The following is a 14,602-nucleotide window of genomic DNA, read 5'->3' on the forward strand; positions in this document are numbered from 1 at the left end:
CAGAGTTATCTCAAAGTCGGGAGCAGGGCTAGACTTTGCACTGAGATTTTGTGCAATCAGCACTTTCATTATCCCTCTTGCCAAAGGAGGAACACCATTTAGTATGATTTCCCAGACATTGCATCAGCGAAGGAAGGTTGGCTAGCAGTCCCTGTGAAAAATTATACTGTTTTAAACCACAAAAAAAACTTTACTTTAGTATGTCATAAATATCAATGGAGTTCTGTTCTATACATATTTAATTTTTTTCATTTTTATTAAAAAAATGTAGTTAAGCTGTGACATAGCAGTTTTCAAAATACAATTAATCAGGGATGAGGATAAATATGCATTGGCAAGTAGGTCATTGGGGACACCAGCACAAAGATTACTTCAGCAGGAAATCCTTTACACAATTTTAAAAAATTGAGTAATGGTTCATGTTTATTTTTTAGCCTACACATTCCAAATAATATTTTTTTAAAGGAGGGTCCTTTACATAAGAATATTTATTAACAAAATTTAAATTCTACTTTATCTATATTTCTTTAAACTTTAACCATGTTCATTTTAGTAAGGCGAGTTTTATGGAGAACCACTAGTAGACCAAGGAGCCAAAAGAACCAACTTGGAAGGTAGATCTGTTTGCTTTATTTACCCACGTTTTCTTTGGAGCCCCAAAAACATGTCTGCCATTCCACTTCCCCAATATGTTAGACTGCATATTCCCACTTAATTCTCATAAAATCCATTCTATCCTTTTAAAATCCTAGAGGATTAAAAGGGGATATTCCTATTGCTTACTTTAGCTGTGTTGACAGTGATTATTAGAATTGTTATCCCTGTCCTGCCCGGCACTTGACTTCCATTTGGAAGGGACCAAACAATTCAAAGTATCCTTATGGCTAGTATTATAGGACGGCGTCTAAACGATCCAGTGCAAACCCTTGTTTTAAGCTTTATATGCGCATGGCCCTTTCAAAAATATTGAAACCTGTGAATAATCAAAACTATTTCTAGCAAAACTCGAGTAGTTTTCTGTTTCAAAATAATATATGTCCTGATTTAATGCGACTTTATCTGGCTACGGACTATAGGGATAGATTCTGAAGTGATAAACTGATCATAAAAACCCATTCTGGTGAGAAATACTTCCTCTAAACCTTTCTCAATTGCCTCAATCTCTATTATAAGAATCTAACCCTATTGAATATTGGTTATTCTATTATGTTAACTTTCCCTCCAACTCTTAGATAAATAAATGTTTAACCTTCGAAAAAGGACAATTAATTTTTATCCTATATTATGCCTTGACCTAGCTTCTTTTGGAGAGATGACTGTAGAAATGCAAGAAATTGGTTTGGAGTCGAATTAATGTGACACTAGTGGTCCCAGAGCACTTTCCGTGGGCCCATAGAAAAAGACTCATAAGTGTACCAATGATGACCACGCGTTTCCAGTACATAATATAAATAATTTAAGCGCATTGGTGCAAATTAGGACAACTTTATGTTCAGGAGGAGAACAAAGGCAAATGAGGTAAGTGCCCTTTAGACAGGGTTTACTAGATTTACAATAATTTAGCTAACATCTGAGCTTCTTCTCTAGACTTCTCTTACTGTAATTGATAATCTAGGAGAAATACTTTTCGAAGAACATTTCAGGGAAATCTTTGATTTTTTGGTATCCTTAGTAGGGTTAACAAGAGTATGATTGGTGGATGGTGTGCATAAGATATATTTCCTCACTCGCTAAAGGATGCACTTGCATCTCGGTGCTGCATGCATGTACAAACTGATATGTATGCATTTTTTTTTATTTGTTTTATTACAAGATCCTGGCTGACGACTAAGGCAGGCAGGCTTTCATATGAGATTCCAGCAAGAATTGTTACAGTGTTACAGTGCAAACCTTCTATCCCTCTTTTTTTGTCAAAGGGGGTAGTCTACACCGAAATCTTTGCCTCCTGTGGGAATCTGTGAGATTTCATGTAACATAATGCTTGTCAACAGGCTTGAGCACAGTGTAACACCAATCCACCATTAAAGGCCTATTGGCCTTAACATAAGTTTTCATAAAAAGAAATCATACCTGCTGCCTTATTGTGCATAAACATTCACACAAGACAACCATCAGGTAAACCATAATTAAAATTATAAATATGTTCAAAATTGTAATTGTTAAAAAAATATAATATCCCTCCTCATAGGAACAAAAAAAGTTTGCCATAGTGAAACTCTTCTATCTCCATGGTTTGTTTCAGGGTTCACCAACACCAAACCCCTGCTTATTATGGTAATCAGTGAGACTCCAGGAAACAAAACACCTGCCTATATAGCCTGAGCACTATGTAATAACAATTAACCCTTTCAAGACTATTACATTTAACACACCAGCGTTTCAAATTAAGTATATTAGACCCACTGGCTTTTCCATACCATTTTTATAATAATCAGATTAAACCTTTGGAAGCTAACAAAACATTTCCCAATGAATCAATAAGGCCTTTACTATTTTTTTAACACCATAACAAACACGGTCCTACGGAAGTGTGGATAAGCTGGTAACCATCATGCATACAGTTATATTATTACAACTATATCCCAAACTGTTGTTGGGAAAACACTCTAAACCCTGCCAAAAGGTCCTAATAAGGATTAGCACTGTGAAAATCCTTGATTTGTCAGAGGAGGTGACCAAAAAGAAGCCCATGCCTGCTGCGAGATCTGTGAGAATTCATGTAAGAAAATTGTTGTTTATAGCCTATAATACAGTGTGATAAGGTTAAAGGCCTATTGGCATTAAGAAATGCGTTTCACAATATATATATATATATATATATATATATATATATATATATATATATATATATACGCCAGGCCTAGTGCCCTTGTCAGGACTTTTCACAATAAACTTTCCTCAGTGGGCCAATCAGGCCTATAGCCTTTATCATTGGCATGTCATCATAACCAACGCAGACCTACTCTATTGAGCTTAAGGTTTCCACAAGTTAACTATCAGACGTACTGTCATAAAATTGCAAATGTATAAAAAATTACTGTTGACAAAGCAAAGTACTACCCCACCTGAGAGGGCATAACAAGGATTTCACAGTGCAAATCTTCTCTCCCCACGGTTTGGTAGCCAGCACCAAAACCTTTGCCTAATACTGTAATAAGTGAGATTTCATGTAACAAAATACTTCTCGAAGGGTTTAGTACAACGTTCTATCATTTCACCTTTAAATGCCTATTGATGTTAGCACAGGCTTTTCACAATACATAGGTCAGGACTGCTGCCTCTATTACAACTCTCATAATAACCAGATAAGGTCTATGGCCTTGCTCGTATGTTTGCCTCTATACCTTACTCAGGTCCTGCTGTACTGAGCATAAGCTTTCCCGCAAGAAGTGCAATGCAGACACTTTGTTCAGTGCAAGCACACAACTTTTGCTAACTCAAGTGCTGTACTAAAGGGAATCAAATTGTAGGCAGCGCCTACCCCCCTCTCCTAGTAGTACTTCTGAAAACTCTTTTTTGTTAAGCACACATGATCTGGCGACACCTGTCCTGTTGAGCCAGGCCTAAATATAGGAAAAGTTTAAAAAAATAAAAAAAAGAACCCTTACCTTGATCAAAGGAGCAAAATGTGTCAGGAACAGTTTCAGCAATCTTTAACTCTTTGGCTGCAGGGACTTTTAAATCACAGGTGTTGAGCTGTTTTTGATGCGCGGGCACTTCATATTTAAGACTTCAAAACTTCGCTCTGCAAAAGGTATGTAGGCCAAATTCACATCTTATAGGCACAGGCATAGCTTTCAGACGTTTCACTCACATAAATAAACAGGTCTCAACTCTATCAATTTTCAATCATTGACTTCACCAAGTCTCTTGGGTTCAAGCTGGTCAAAAAAATTAACCTTCATGCCTTTATAAACTCTCAGGCTAAAGTTCACGAAACCCTATGCTCCTGACCTTTGCACCATACTGTGTACATGTTGTGATTCCTTATCCTGTTTGTGTAATTTATATGTATCTAAGTAAAGTGCCATTCTGCCCACCTGGGTGCACTATTAAATGCCTAGATAAAAATAAATAATAAAGTGTTAGAACAATGTGCTGCACATTTGTCTATCTCTCAACGTGAGATTGTCCCAGGGAATTAGAAAATGCATCCAAACTCAAGAAACTATTGGTCCTCAAAAGAGCTCTTTTTTCATCATTGGACTATGTCACTTTATTGCATGAAAATAAACATGAAAAAGCAGCACATAGATAGTGTATGTTGCACTGTGACAGATGCTTGAGTACTAATTGAATAATGAGAAATAAACCACAATATCCTTGACATAATGTCCATTTAAACCATTGTGGAATACCAAATTCTATAGACTGTCCCCCAATCAAAATACATTTTCCTAAAGTGAACCATGAATTTGCCCTACTTTATTCATATATTTCACTTAAGCAGGCAATAATTACTTTAAGAGCCAGTCACATGCACTATTTCTGATTTGAAACATCCACAAGTTAAGCTTTAAACCACAAAACTGCTCTCTGTGAAGGTATGAATTCGCTACCACATGTCAATGAATTCGCCCAAGCATGAGTCACAAAATTGTACCATATGAGCAATCAGTTTTCTGAAAAGATTGTGCCAAGTGAGCAACAGTCTTACGTCACACAAGACATACAATTGCCAACAAATTAATGATGAATTTGGTTCAGTCTAACTATTAAATCAATCTCATGTGAGCTATGCCTAATTCAAGCAATTCAAGCAACCACTCTCTCAGTAAATAGAGCTTCATAAATAACTAAACAGTCAAATAATGCCATGTGGCTGAAGTAGCATACAGACTAAATGTACCGGTGGAACAGATAAAAGCCACATATTGTTAAAGGGCACTCCACTACAGAATGCAGTACATTTCTGAATGGTAGGATATTAGTACTACAATTATTGTTTCATAAGCCTGACCTACAACTCCTCCTCCTTCACCTTATTATCTATCTTGCCTTTTTTATTTACTTTCCTTTCCCCATTTCTCTCCTTTATTCCATTATTTTTTGTGGATTCTCCGATCAGTACCCTCATCACTTCTCTAAATCCTTCCCTATCTTCCTCCTTCACCATATGGTGCAGACAGTTTCATAGCACTGTACAGAGCAGGAAAAATAGATTAAGAAAGTTCCCTAACTGGGATTCGACCAGTGGGTCAATATTTTCTTCTTTTGTAAACTGTTTAAACAGTTTATTAAATGTGTTTGTTACAATAGTGTATTTCTGATATTTTTCCAACTAAATACGTTTTTATTATTTCGGTTCCTAGAAATGGGTTTCAATTATTATGTTTTTCTACAAGTTTAACGTAAAAGAGCGACGTAAACCAATAAATAAGTGAATAAAAAAAAGAAAATACACTAATGTGCACGTACATGAGTGGTCTTACTAGCTACAGGATTTGTGACAAAGGATTGTCAGATCTTCTCATTTGTGCCAATCAGGAAAATAGAAGGATCAACTAGTTATTTACATTTCAGTGGCCTTATCTACATGTCCTACAAAAATGTTTTTCAATGAAGAAGTAGTCATTCGTGGACCGATGAAACAGGAGATGAAAGTCACCTCAATTGTTCACATTGTCAGTAGGCAAAGAAATTGAGAGTATGTACAGCAAATAAGGCTCATCTAGTGAACTAGAGAGGTAGGTAGATCCTTGTTAAAGGAATGACAAGATGTTGGACAAGATTATCTTAGTAATGTTTTGGAAAATTCCTCATTTCACCTGTTGGAACATTTGAGGCTGTTCCTATAACTGTTGTCTGAGCAGTACATGGTAATTCTGCTGTTATATAACTCAAACCTCCTACTATAGCTGATCTCTACGTGGCAGCTACCAGGTCTCCAAAACAAAGTGATTAAGAGAAGAACTCGCCTTTCTAAGGAGAGTCTCATCTAAAGAAGGAGGAAGGAACATTTTCTGCAGAATTGGAAATTTTGGTAGAACCCATTCACATTAAAGCAAAAAAATACTTACTCTTAAAGGGAACAGAACAGAGCAGAAATGTAGGAAAAAGACACCCTAGTGAAAGGTATGCTTCAGAAACCTGCCAAAGAAGATGGGTATGCACATGGGTTTACTCATGGGTAAAGAGATCCAGAGGAAGAGGACATTTGATACAATCATAGTTATGGCTAGAAAGGCTTACATTATGCATTATACTGTGCATGGAAACACTTTGGTTCTCATTACAAGTGCCTTCTATCATACCAAAACCAATCCCACCCGCCCCGGAGTTACCATTGCCAAGAGTCCACAGGGACCAATAGCTGGTATTAGGAGATTTGAGGGAATAACATGCAGAATCCGACATGTTTATCCCATGCATTTTCAAACTTCTGTTGTGTGATTACCATGCTCTATGATTATATTTTCCTTACGTTAAAGAATGTAATTGAATCTCTATTCTCTTGTTTGTAACTTATAGGTCTCTAAGTATTCAATTTTGTTATTATAGTTCCCTTCTGAATGCTTCCTTAGGGGTATAATCATTAATAGTAGCATCCTCTGTACATGGCATGATGCATAATAACTAGTCAGAATTGTCTTAGTAACGAGTAGTATGAAACTTGATCTAAGACAAAAATGATTCCTAACAACCCTGATTTTCTTTTACAGGTCAGAGGTGTAAAAGGTGTTTTTCTGGCCAATCAAAAAAATGAAGGAAAAGTGACAACTCTAATAACATACAACAAAGGACGTGATTGGGACTATCTGACTCCACCAAACCTTGACATGAATGGAAAAGCCACAAACTGCAAACCAGTAAGTATTACATTAATAGCATTACAAACACTGCAAAGAGTTTATTGACCATAAACAAAAAGCTCAGCTGTCCATCCTCCCAAAGTTCGGTAAATTGAGTACAATGCGTTGGTAGTGGTAACAGTAACACTAGAGGGCAGATGTGCTAAACAAAAGGTTTTTTTGTGATCATTGTGGTATTTTTGAGAACCTTCCTATGTAATAATAGGTCAATTTGCAAAATACATAATAGTATTAGGTCATAATTCCACCTACCCCACAAATATTAATGAGGTAGTTTGCAAGTTGCAACTCACTATGATTCTGTTCCATCACAAGCTTGGTGCTCTGCTGGGGTCAGCAGACCACCATCTGCAATTATTTTTAAATTTAAAAAATACTTTAACAAAAAATGAAATGGCACTGCATTTAAAAATAAAAAGTTAATGTGTTTTTGGTTGTTGAAGAGGTTGCAGCGGTCTTTTGTACCAGTGCCCCTCTTAAACAAACTATTTTTTATTTTACTTTCAGAAAGGGGAAGTGGTCTCAAGAGGACCCCTTCCCTATTTCAAATGAGTTATCAGCTACTCTGAGCTGTTGGTAAAAAAAATCAATGTTTTGTGACCATATTTCAGGTGCAGAACATTGATCCATAGCATGCTGGTTCAGTATTTGGAAGGGACGTCTACCACATGGTCCTTCCAAACACTTAATCATCATCCATTTTTCCAAACACCGATTCAGATGCACGTTCTCAGATTACGAAATGCATTTAGTACATAGGAAAAAAGGTTTTAGCATTGGCAAACCCTCTAATTCTGTAAATCAGAAGGTTTGCAAATGCAGAACCCACCCTTTATGACACTTGATCCTGAGAAGCTACAGCTGTATAGAACAATGCACTACAGTCATTATTATTATTCAGATTAAGAGGACTTCTGAAGTATCACTTCATTACAAAGACCTGTATTAAAGACATGTTGGGTTCTGATTTGGCTTTAGCAATCCCTCTGGACTATACGATTAAATCAGTAATTCTCCTGATCCTTACTGGGTGTAGGGGTAGTATCAACAATTTATAAAAAAAAGATATTTCCATATCTTCATGTACTATTCATCCCCTCCTAGTCGCAGAATACATGGCAGGAATTGTTTTTCCGAATTCTAAAAATTCAATGAGACTTGTAGGATCAGCAAAAACATTTATACCATCTTTACAAGGTTCTATTTTGGTAGCTTATTTGGAAGTAAGGAATATCATTCTCTTCGAAGATTTTTATATTCATGTTGACATAGACTTTGATGCTGATGGCAGGGGGCTTTTAAATATCTGCGCAATATTCAACCTGGTTCAATAGGTCCACATGCCGTCCCATTTAGCAGGACATACCTTAGATCATATTTATGCTAGGCAGAATCCAGTCATATTTAGGGCTATAGAGAAAGTACCATGGTCAGATTATAAGGCAGTCTTTTTCCTAATAGTTTAAATCAGGCCTTAATCTATGAGCACTTAGAACAGGGCTAACGTCTCCCAGAGAGATTGATGCAAACCTGATGTGCATACATAGGATAACCTTTGCAAAAATCCTACAAACTAATTGTTTGCAGTCTATAAGTCTCTGGCTACTTGTAAAACTAGTATCTCTGCCCCCACCCACCCAAAGCTCTGCGCTGACCTAGCAGAGTTTTTTCACAATAAGCATAAGGCATCACCAATCTGAAGTGCTGGGCACCTAACCTGATATATTGTGAAACAGCATACCTTTCTGCCCTAGTTCACAACTCACATAATATATGAGACAACTGTAATGTAACTTATCTCTCTTCATGAGGGCTAGTTGGTGTTTATGGTTTACACTCATACACCTTGAGTCTCCCTCCTTTTCCTCTTTGTTTTTAACTTTGACTCTGGCGTCATTACCCTCCCACCATGGGTAATCCAGGATCTAATCTTGAAGATGTACTGGATGCAAATTGACAAAACATATTTTAATTCAACAACATACATGTTTTTTAAAATTGATAAAATTGTAAACATACTAATTTTGGTAGAAACCAACTCATCATAAAAGAAACACCTTTCACTGGCTCAAGTTCATTGTGAAAAACAAAAGTGTAAAAGCCAATGCTTAAGGTAAACATCACAGTTTTTTGTAGACAGAATATAAAGTGACAACTGCTCCAGAGTAATTGCCCAACTGTTACACATAGACTCACAGGACGAAAGAACTCTGGAACAGCACCTCACAGAATGCTTAATATGTGTCAGAGGAGATTACATCCTTGCCCTTTCTTAACCAAAGAAAATTAATTAAAGTACAGACTGCCCAATGATTAAGGAAACCGGTATATTACAAAATAAGTATGATACAATAACATAAGAACACTTTGTGTTTATAAACAACAACCTGTCTACAATACAAGCACATAACTGTGAGCTAAATACAATACCCAGCAGGAGAATTGCGTTTCCAGCTACTCCTCCTGACCTCTCCACTCATCATCCACCAGAAATACTCTCCCTTTTTGCAATGAACAAATCACTCCTGATATTCCCTTCAGTCACTGAAGAGTCTGCTCTTTATTCCACATTGCATTTCCTCTATATGCCTTTTTTATCACAGTCAAATGGCCCATATTCCACAACTAGTCATCCAAACTTCCAAAAACAATGTTGCTGGTTCACAATATTTGGAAAACTGCTTAACATATGGAGGGAATCCTTCACCTTTACCCAGTCCCCCCACACACTTTTTCTTTAGCACTCATTCAGAGCACATCCAAATTTAATCACCTCTTATTTCCAAATTGGTGCTGGCTTTCCACCACAAAGCCCACTAACTTCTGCAACCTTTTTTTACTCTTCTCTTTCTCTTTATTCCATGTGGGGCACAACTTAAATACCCGCTTCCTTTCTCCCATGCTCTCTGTTGACCTGTCAGCTTTAAGCTGGTCTTCACCCCAATTTTTTGCATTCGTCCTCCATTTCTCTGATCTCGTTCTTGCTAGCCTTAGGACTCTGCACACCTTACCATTGTTAACACATGCTAAAGTGCATCTGCTCCTTACTCAAAAAATGGTACATTGGCATATCCCCAATTGGATATTTAATTTACTTCTGAGACCCTGGCAAGGTGGAACTACATGTGCCCAGGGCCTGTAAATTAAATGCTACTAGTGGGCCTGCAGCAATGATTGTGCCACCCATTTAAGTAGCCCTTTGAACATGCCTCAGGCCTGCCACTGCAGCCTATGTGTGTGCAGTTCTAAACTGCCATTTCAATATGGCAAACTAAACCTTTTGCTGATCCCAAACCTTCCTTTTAATGAATATAAATCACCCCTGGACAGCTCAGAGGGCAGGGTACAATATATCTAAAATGTAGGACATATACCTTTAAGTTTTACCCATCCTGGTAGTGAAAAACGTTTACATTTGTTGTTCACTACTGTAAGGCCTATCTCTCCCATAGGATAATATTGGAATTGTCTTATTACATTTCATAAGTGTAATTTCCAAATGGGAATAAATATACAGTTCATGTTTGGTGTCTCTGGAATCACAATTTAAAATCATAACTTAAGTTGAGTTTTAAATTGCAATTCTAAAAATGCCACTTTTAGAAAGTTGGTATTTTCTTGCCTTAGACATTTAGGGGGTTATTCTAACTTTGGAGGAGGTGTTAATCCGTCCCAAAAGTGACAGAAAAGTGACGGATTTACCACCAGCCGTATTACGAGTCCATTATATCCTATGGAACTCGTAATACGGCTGGTGGTATATCCGTCACTTTACCGTCACTTTTGGGACGGATTAACACTCCTCCAAAGTTAGAATAACCCCCTTATTGCCTGTAGCCTATCACTGGTCACATGAGTGGGTGTAGCTGACAGTTAGGCTTTACATATTCTTCCAAAACAGCCACACGCAATAGGGAGCTTAGGTGTGGCTGGATAGGCCATCACTGGCAGGATGGGAGGAAGGAGCTGGGCACAGTCCTACTTACACCTGAATAGGCTGTGCCCTGCCTCCACAGAAAGGGCTGCCACACCTTGCATTTAGTCTTGAATCAGGGCAGAGAAGGTAGGATGCCTGGGGACTTCAAATGGAGATTTCTAGAAGCTTCTGCCCCACTTCCATGACATAACTGAGCATAAATAAAGGACATCAGACACTACCACTTCAGTACACTTTTGGACCTGTGACTACTCTGCTAGGATGAAGGACTGCTGTGCTGATACAAGAACTGCTACTCTGCTGGACTGCTGCCCTGCCGTGCTGTCCTGCTTCCCTCTTGCCTGGATCAGAAAGACTGGACCTCCAACTCTTGCACCCAGAACTCAGAGTGATCCCAAGGGCTAGTTAACTGGCCTCCTTATCAGAAGCCTCAGGGACATAACAGACTTCCAGGAACCTTGAATCTGCACCTGGACTCTGCCATCTGTGAGTCCACCCTGTCCAGTGGTGCCACCCCAGCCCTGGACCCTGGGAAGTGACCTTAAGTTGCTCTGCTAGTCTCTGTTGATCCAGCAGAACCTATGCATCTCCTCTGCTGCTTGGTGGAAGCCCAAGCAGAAACCATGGATCTCCACTACTGCATGGATTGGACCCATTGCAAAGGCCTGCATTGCATCACTGCTCTTCAGAACCAACACATCACCCGACTGTGCAATATATCCTCAGTACAGGCCCCTGAATGCCTTTCCAACGGCAACCTCAACAAGAATGCTAGTCTCCAGATCGCAGCCTTGCAGCTCTTCGTAACCAACACATCGTCATGGCCGTGCACCGTATACTAAACGCCAGACTTCACAACGCAAGCCCCACCAAAGTAATTCTCGATGACGACTCAGGCTCTCGCATCATAGCCTTGCTGCACCTCGGAACCAATGTTTTGCTTTGACTGCTCAAAGCATCTTCGATGCTTAGCCATGCTGTGCTCCTCCAACTAGGATTTAAGGTACTTTGTTCAGCAGGCCTAACTGGGTCCCTGTAGCCAGCCTGTGCTCCATCGCGGTCAGCCTGAACATGGACCTTTGTCCCAGTCTGTCTCAACCAGATATCCACAGCTGGCACTTTGTGCTTTTTGGCACTATTTTTACCAAATCATTAAAACTGAATATTTCTGTTTCCACTAATTAGCTTTTAGTTGTTTTGATCTTCTTTCATTTATTCATATTTGCTCCGTTTTCTAACTTGGTGTGGGATACTTTTTGTGTGGTGTTTTCACTGTTTTACTGTTTGATGTGTTGCACAAATACTTTACACATTGCCTCTAACTTAAGCCTGCTTGCTCTGGCTCACTCTACCAGGGGGTTGAGCATAGGTAAATTTGGGGTTTGCTTGTGCCTTGCCCTGACTAGGATTGTGGTTGCTGCTTGACTAGGGCTCACACCCCAGTCAACCAGTACCCAATTTCCCACACTCTCTAAATGCTGACATCGTAGTAGCACTATGTGGAGCAGTTCTCTCTGGAATAATTATTTTTTTAGCCATCCCGCCCATTGCTCAATGTCCTTCAAATATATGCTACTATCATCCTTTTACATCTTTCAACCAATCCATTGTATTGAGAGTGGTATAATGCTGTCCTCACAGGTAAAATGCCTCCCTCTCATAAATAACTTAATTTCTTGTGTGAAGTGACTTAGATACTATTTTCTGCCATAATCTTCCTTGATAAACTCTCCATAAAAACAACTCCTCAAAGAAATCCAAAACAACAGTCATCTTGGGATCTTCATTCTAAACTGTCTTCAGCACCACCATTCCCATGTGTCCTTCGTATGCTAGTTCTACAATTTTCCCTGTAAACTCAAAGGTAGAAACAATATTTCAACTTTAGCCAATAACAAACCATCAGATAATTAATCTGCTATTTTCCAATGATACTATAACTCTAGGTCTAAAGTATTTTATCTTTGCCATCCACTCATAACAGAACCCATTTCCCATCCTAGCATATAATCAGTACCCACAGCATCAGCCCATTTTTTCACCACATTACAAACATAAACACATCTATACAACAATTACACACCTAAACACATCTGTAAAACAAGATTCTGTCTCTTCCTCCTCCTTAATCTATCTCAGAAGGGATCCTTGAAAGACAAACAGCTGTGCAATTTCTCCAGAGCCACATACTACTAAAGTACATCAGCTTACATGGCAGACTAGCTAACATGGGTCTTGAACTATTGATCTTTATCCCTTTAAGGTGTCCACGGGCCGGTGTGGTGTAACTTTAGATCAAATGATCACCCACATTAATATGACTGGAATTTCATCAGACACCTATAAACACCCCAGCGTTTCCTTTTCAATTGCACAATATTCTTTTCATCTCCTAATGTAGAAGAAGCACACCCATAGCAATTTACAACCCCTTTCTGTCTGCACAAGACTGCCCCTAAGCTGCATGCACTTGCATCCACTGTCACAATAGTTGCCCTGTCAAACACAAATGGCTGTAATGCAGGAGCTGTCATCCACTGAGCTAGTATCATATCAAATGATTTCAGACATTCTATGACCATACTAACTCTTCCTTCTTTTTCAACAGTGGCATAAAACATTCCTGACAACCTTTTCAATGAATTGAGAATGGAATTTGTATATTCCAGATAATGATGACAAATTCCATGTTTTGAGGTCTGGTGTTTTATTGAATACCATCGATCAAGTTTGGGTTTGTTTATCCCCTTCTCCATAGGTCATCTGGCCCAAATATTCTAGGTCTGCTTGTCCCTGCAGCCAGCCCAAATAGATTTTTGATCCACAACATTTTGTTTTAACTTATACCTCCTCCTCCCTAACAGATGGTAGTAGAATATACTCTACCGGAGTTATGATCATCTTGAATTTTGCTTAGTGAATAAGACCTAGAAGATTTAGCCATTTTCTTTCCATACAGGTATTCCCTTCTATTGTTCTTTCTTCAACTTATAGTGTAGAGATAAAGAATCCTATCAACTCAATGATATTCTCTCCTTAGCCACATGTTGTTATATCTGGCAGCTGTAGCTTCTTTTTATCCACAGTTTCTCTATCAATACATCCAATATGATAGTGACTCTGGTTACAGAATCAACAAGTAACTCAAATATCCACTCATCTGTACACACTTTAACATAAATTACCTTTATTTGACCTGCGTCCCCAATTTGATATCCTACACATGCTTTTTTCACCATATAATTATATTCTCCATTATCATTGCCTTCTACATTAGCTTCTAATTTTACTTATCTAAGGATTGTCCTACTACCTTCCACCCTCTACATACATTATTAAAATGACCCAACCTCTGACACTTCTTACAATCCTTCCCAATACCAGGTCAATCTCTTGATTTGGAAATGGGCTTCACATGTTTCCTCCCATCTATACCACCATTCCTCTCACTGAATATTTCTCCTTAATAGTAAATATTTTGCTTACACTCACCTATAGCCCTTCATAGTCTCCCATGTCCAGATCCTAATACCTTCTTGGGTTTTCTCTGCACTTTTTGCTCCTTTGATTGCTTTCTCTAGACTCTCCTTCTTAAAAGATAACAATTGTGCTTGTGCTTTTTTTTACACTTTGCAACTAACTGATCTTTTATCAATTGACTCTGAAAAACCTCAATTTCACTGTAATTTGCCAACACTTTAAGTGCAATAATATGTGTGTCCACTGATAAATGTGTGTTAGTATTTGTGGCATTGGTATTGGTAAGGATTTAGTTTTGATAATAGAGTTATTGTTGGTATTGATGGGTATGATATTGGTGGTGCTGTAGAATTGGTAAGGGGATGGTATTGGT

General features: G+C 38.3%; 1 protein-coding gene across 7 annotated transcripts in view; it reads left to right on the forward strand.

Annotated features, from left to right (window-relative positions):
• Nucleotides 1-14,602, forward strand: part of SORCS2 (sortilin related VPS10 domain containing receptor 2) — a 1,939,515-nt gene that overhangs the window by 1,627,382 nt on the left and 297,531 nt on the right. For all 7 annotated transcript variants that reach the window (XM_069203288.1, XM_069203250.1, XM_069203258.1 and 4 more), the window contains exon 10: nt 6,663-6,809. In XM_069203288.1, coding sequence (XP_069059389.1) covers nt 6,663-6,809 — 147 coding nt within the window. The remainder of the gene's footprint in view (nt 1-6,662; nt 6,810-14,602) is intronic.

Source organism: Pleurodeles waltl, chromosome 1_2 (assembly GCF_031143425.1).
Source record: "Pleurodeles waltl isolate 20211129_DDA chromosome 1_2, aPleWal1.hap1.20221129, whole genome shotgun sequence".
Classification (NCBI taxonomy): domain Eukaryota; kingdom Metazoa; phylum Chordata; class Amphibia; order Caudata; family Salamandridae; genus Pleurodeles; species Pleurodeles waltl.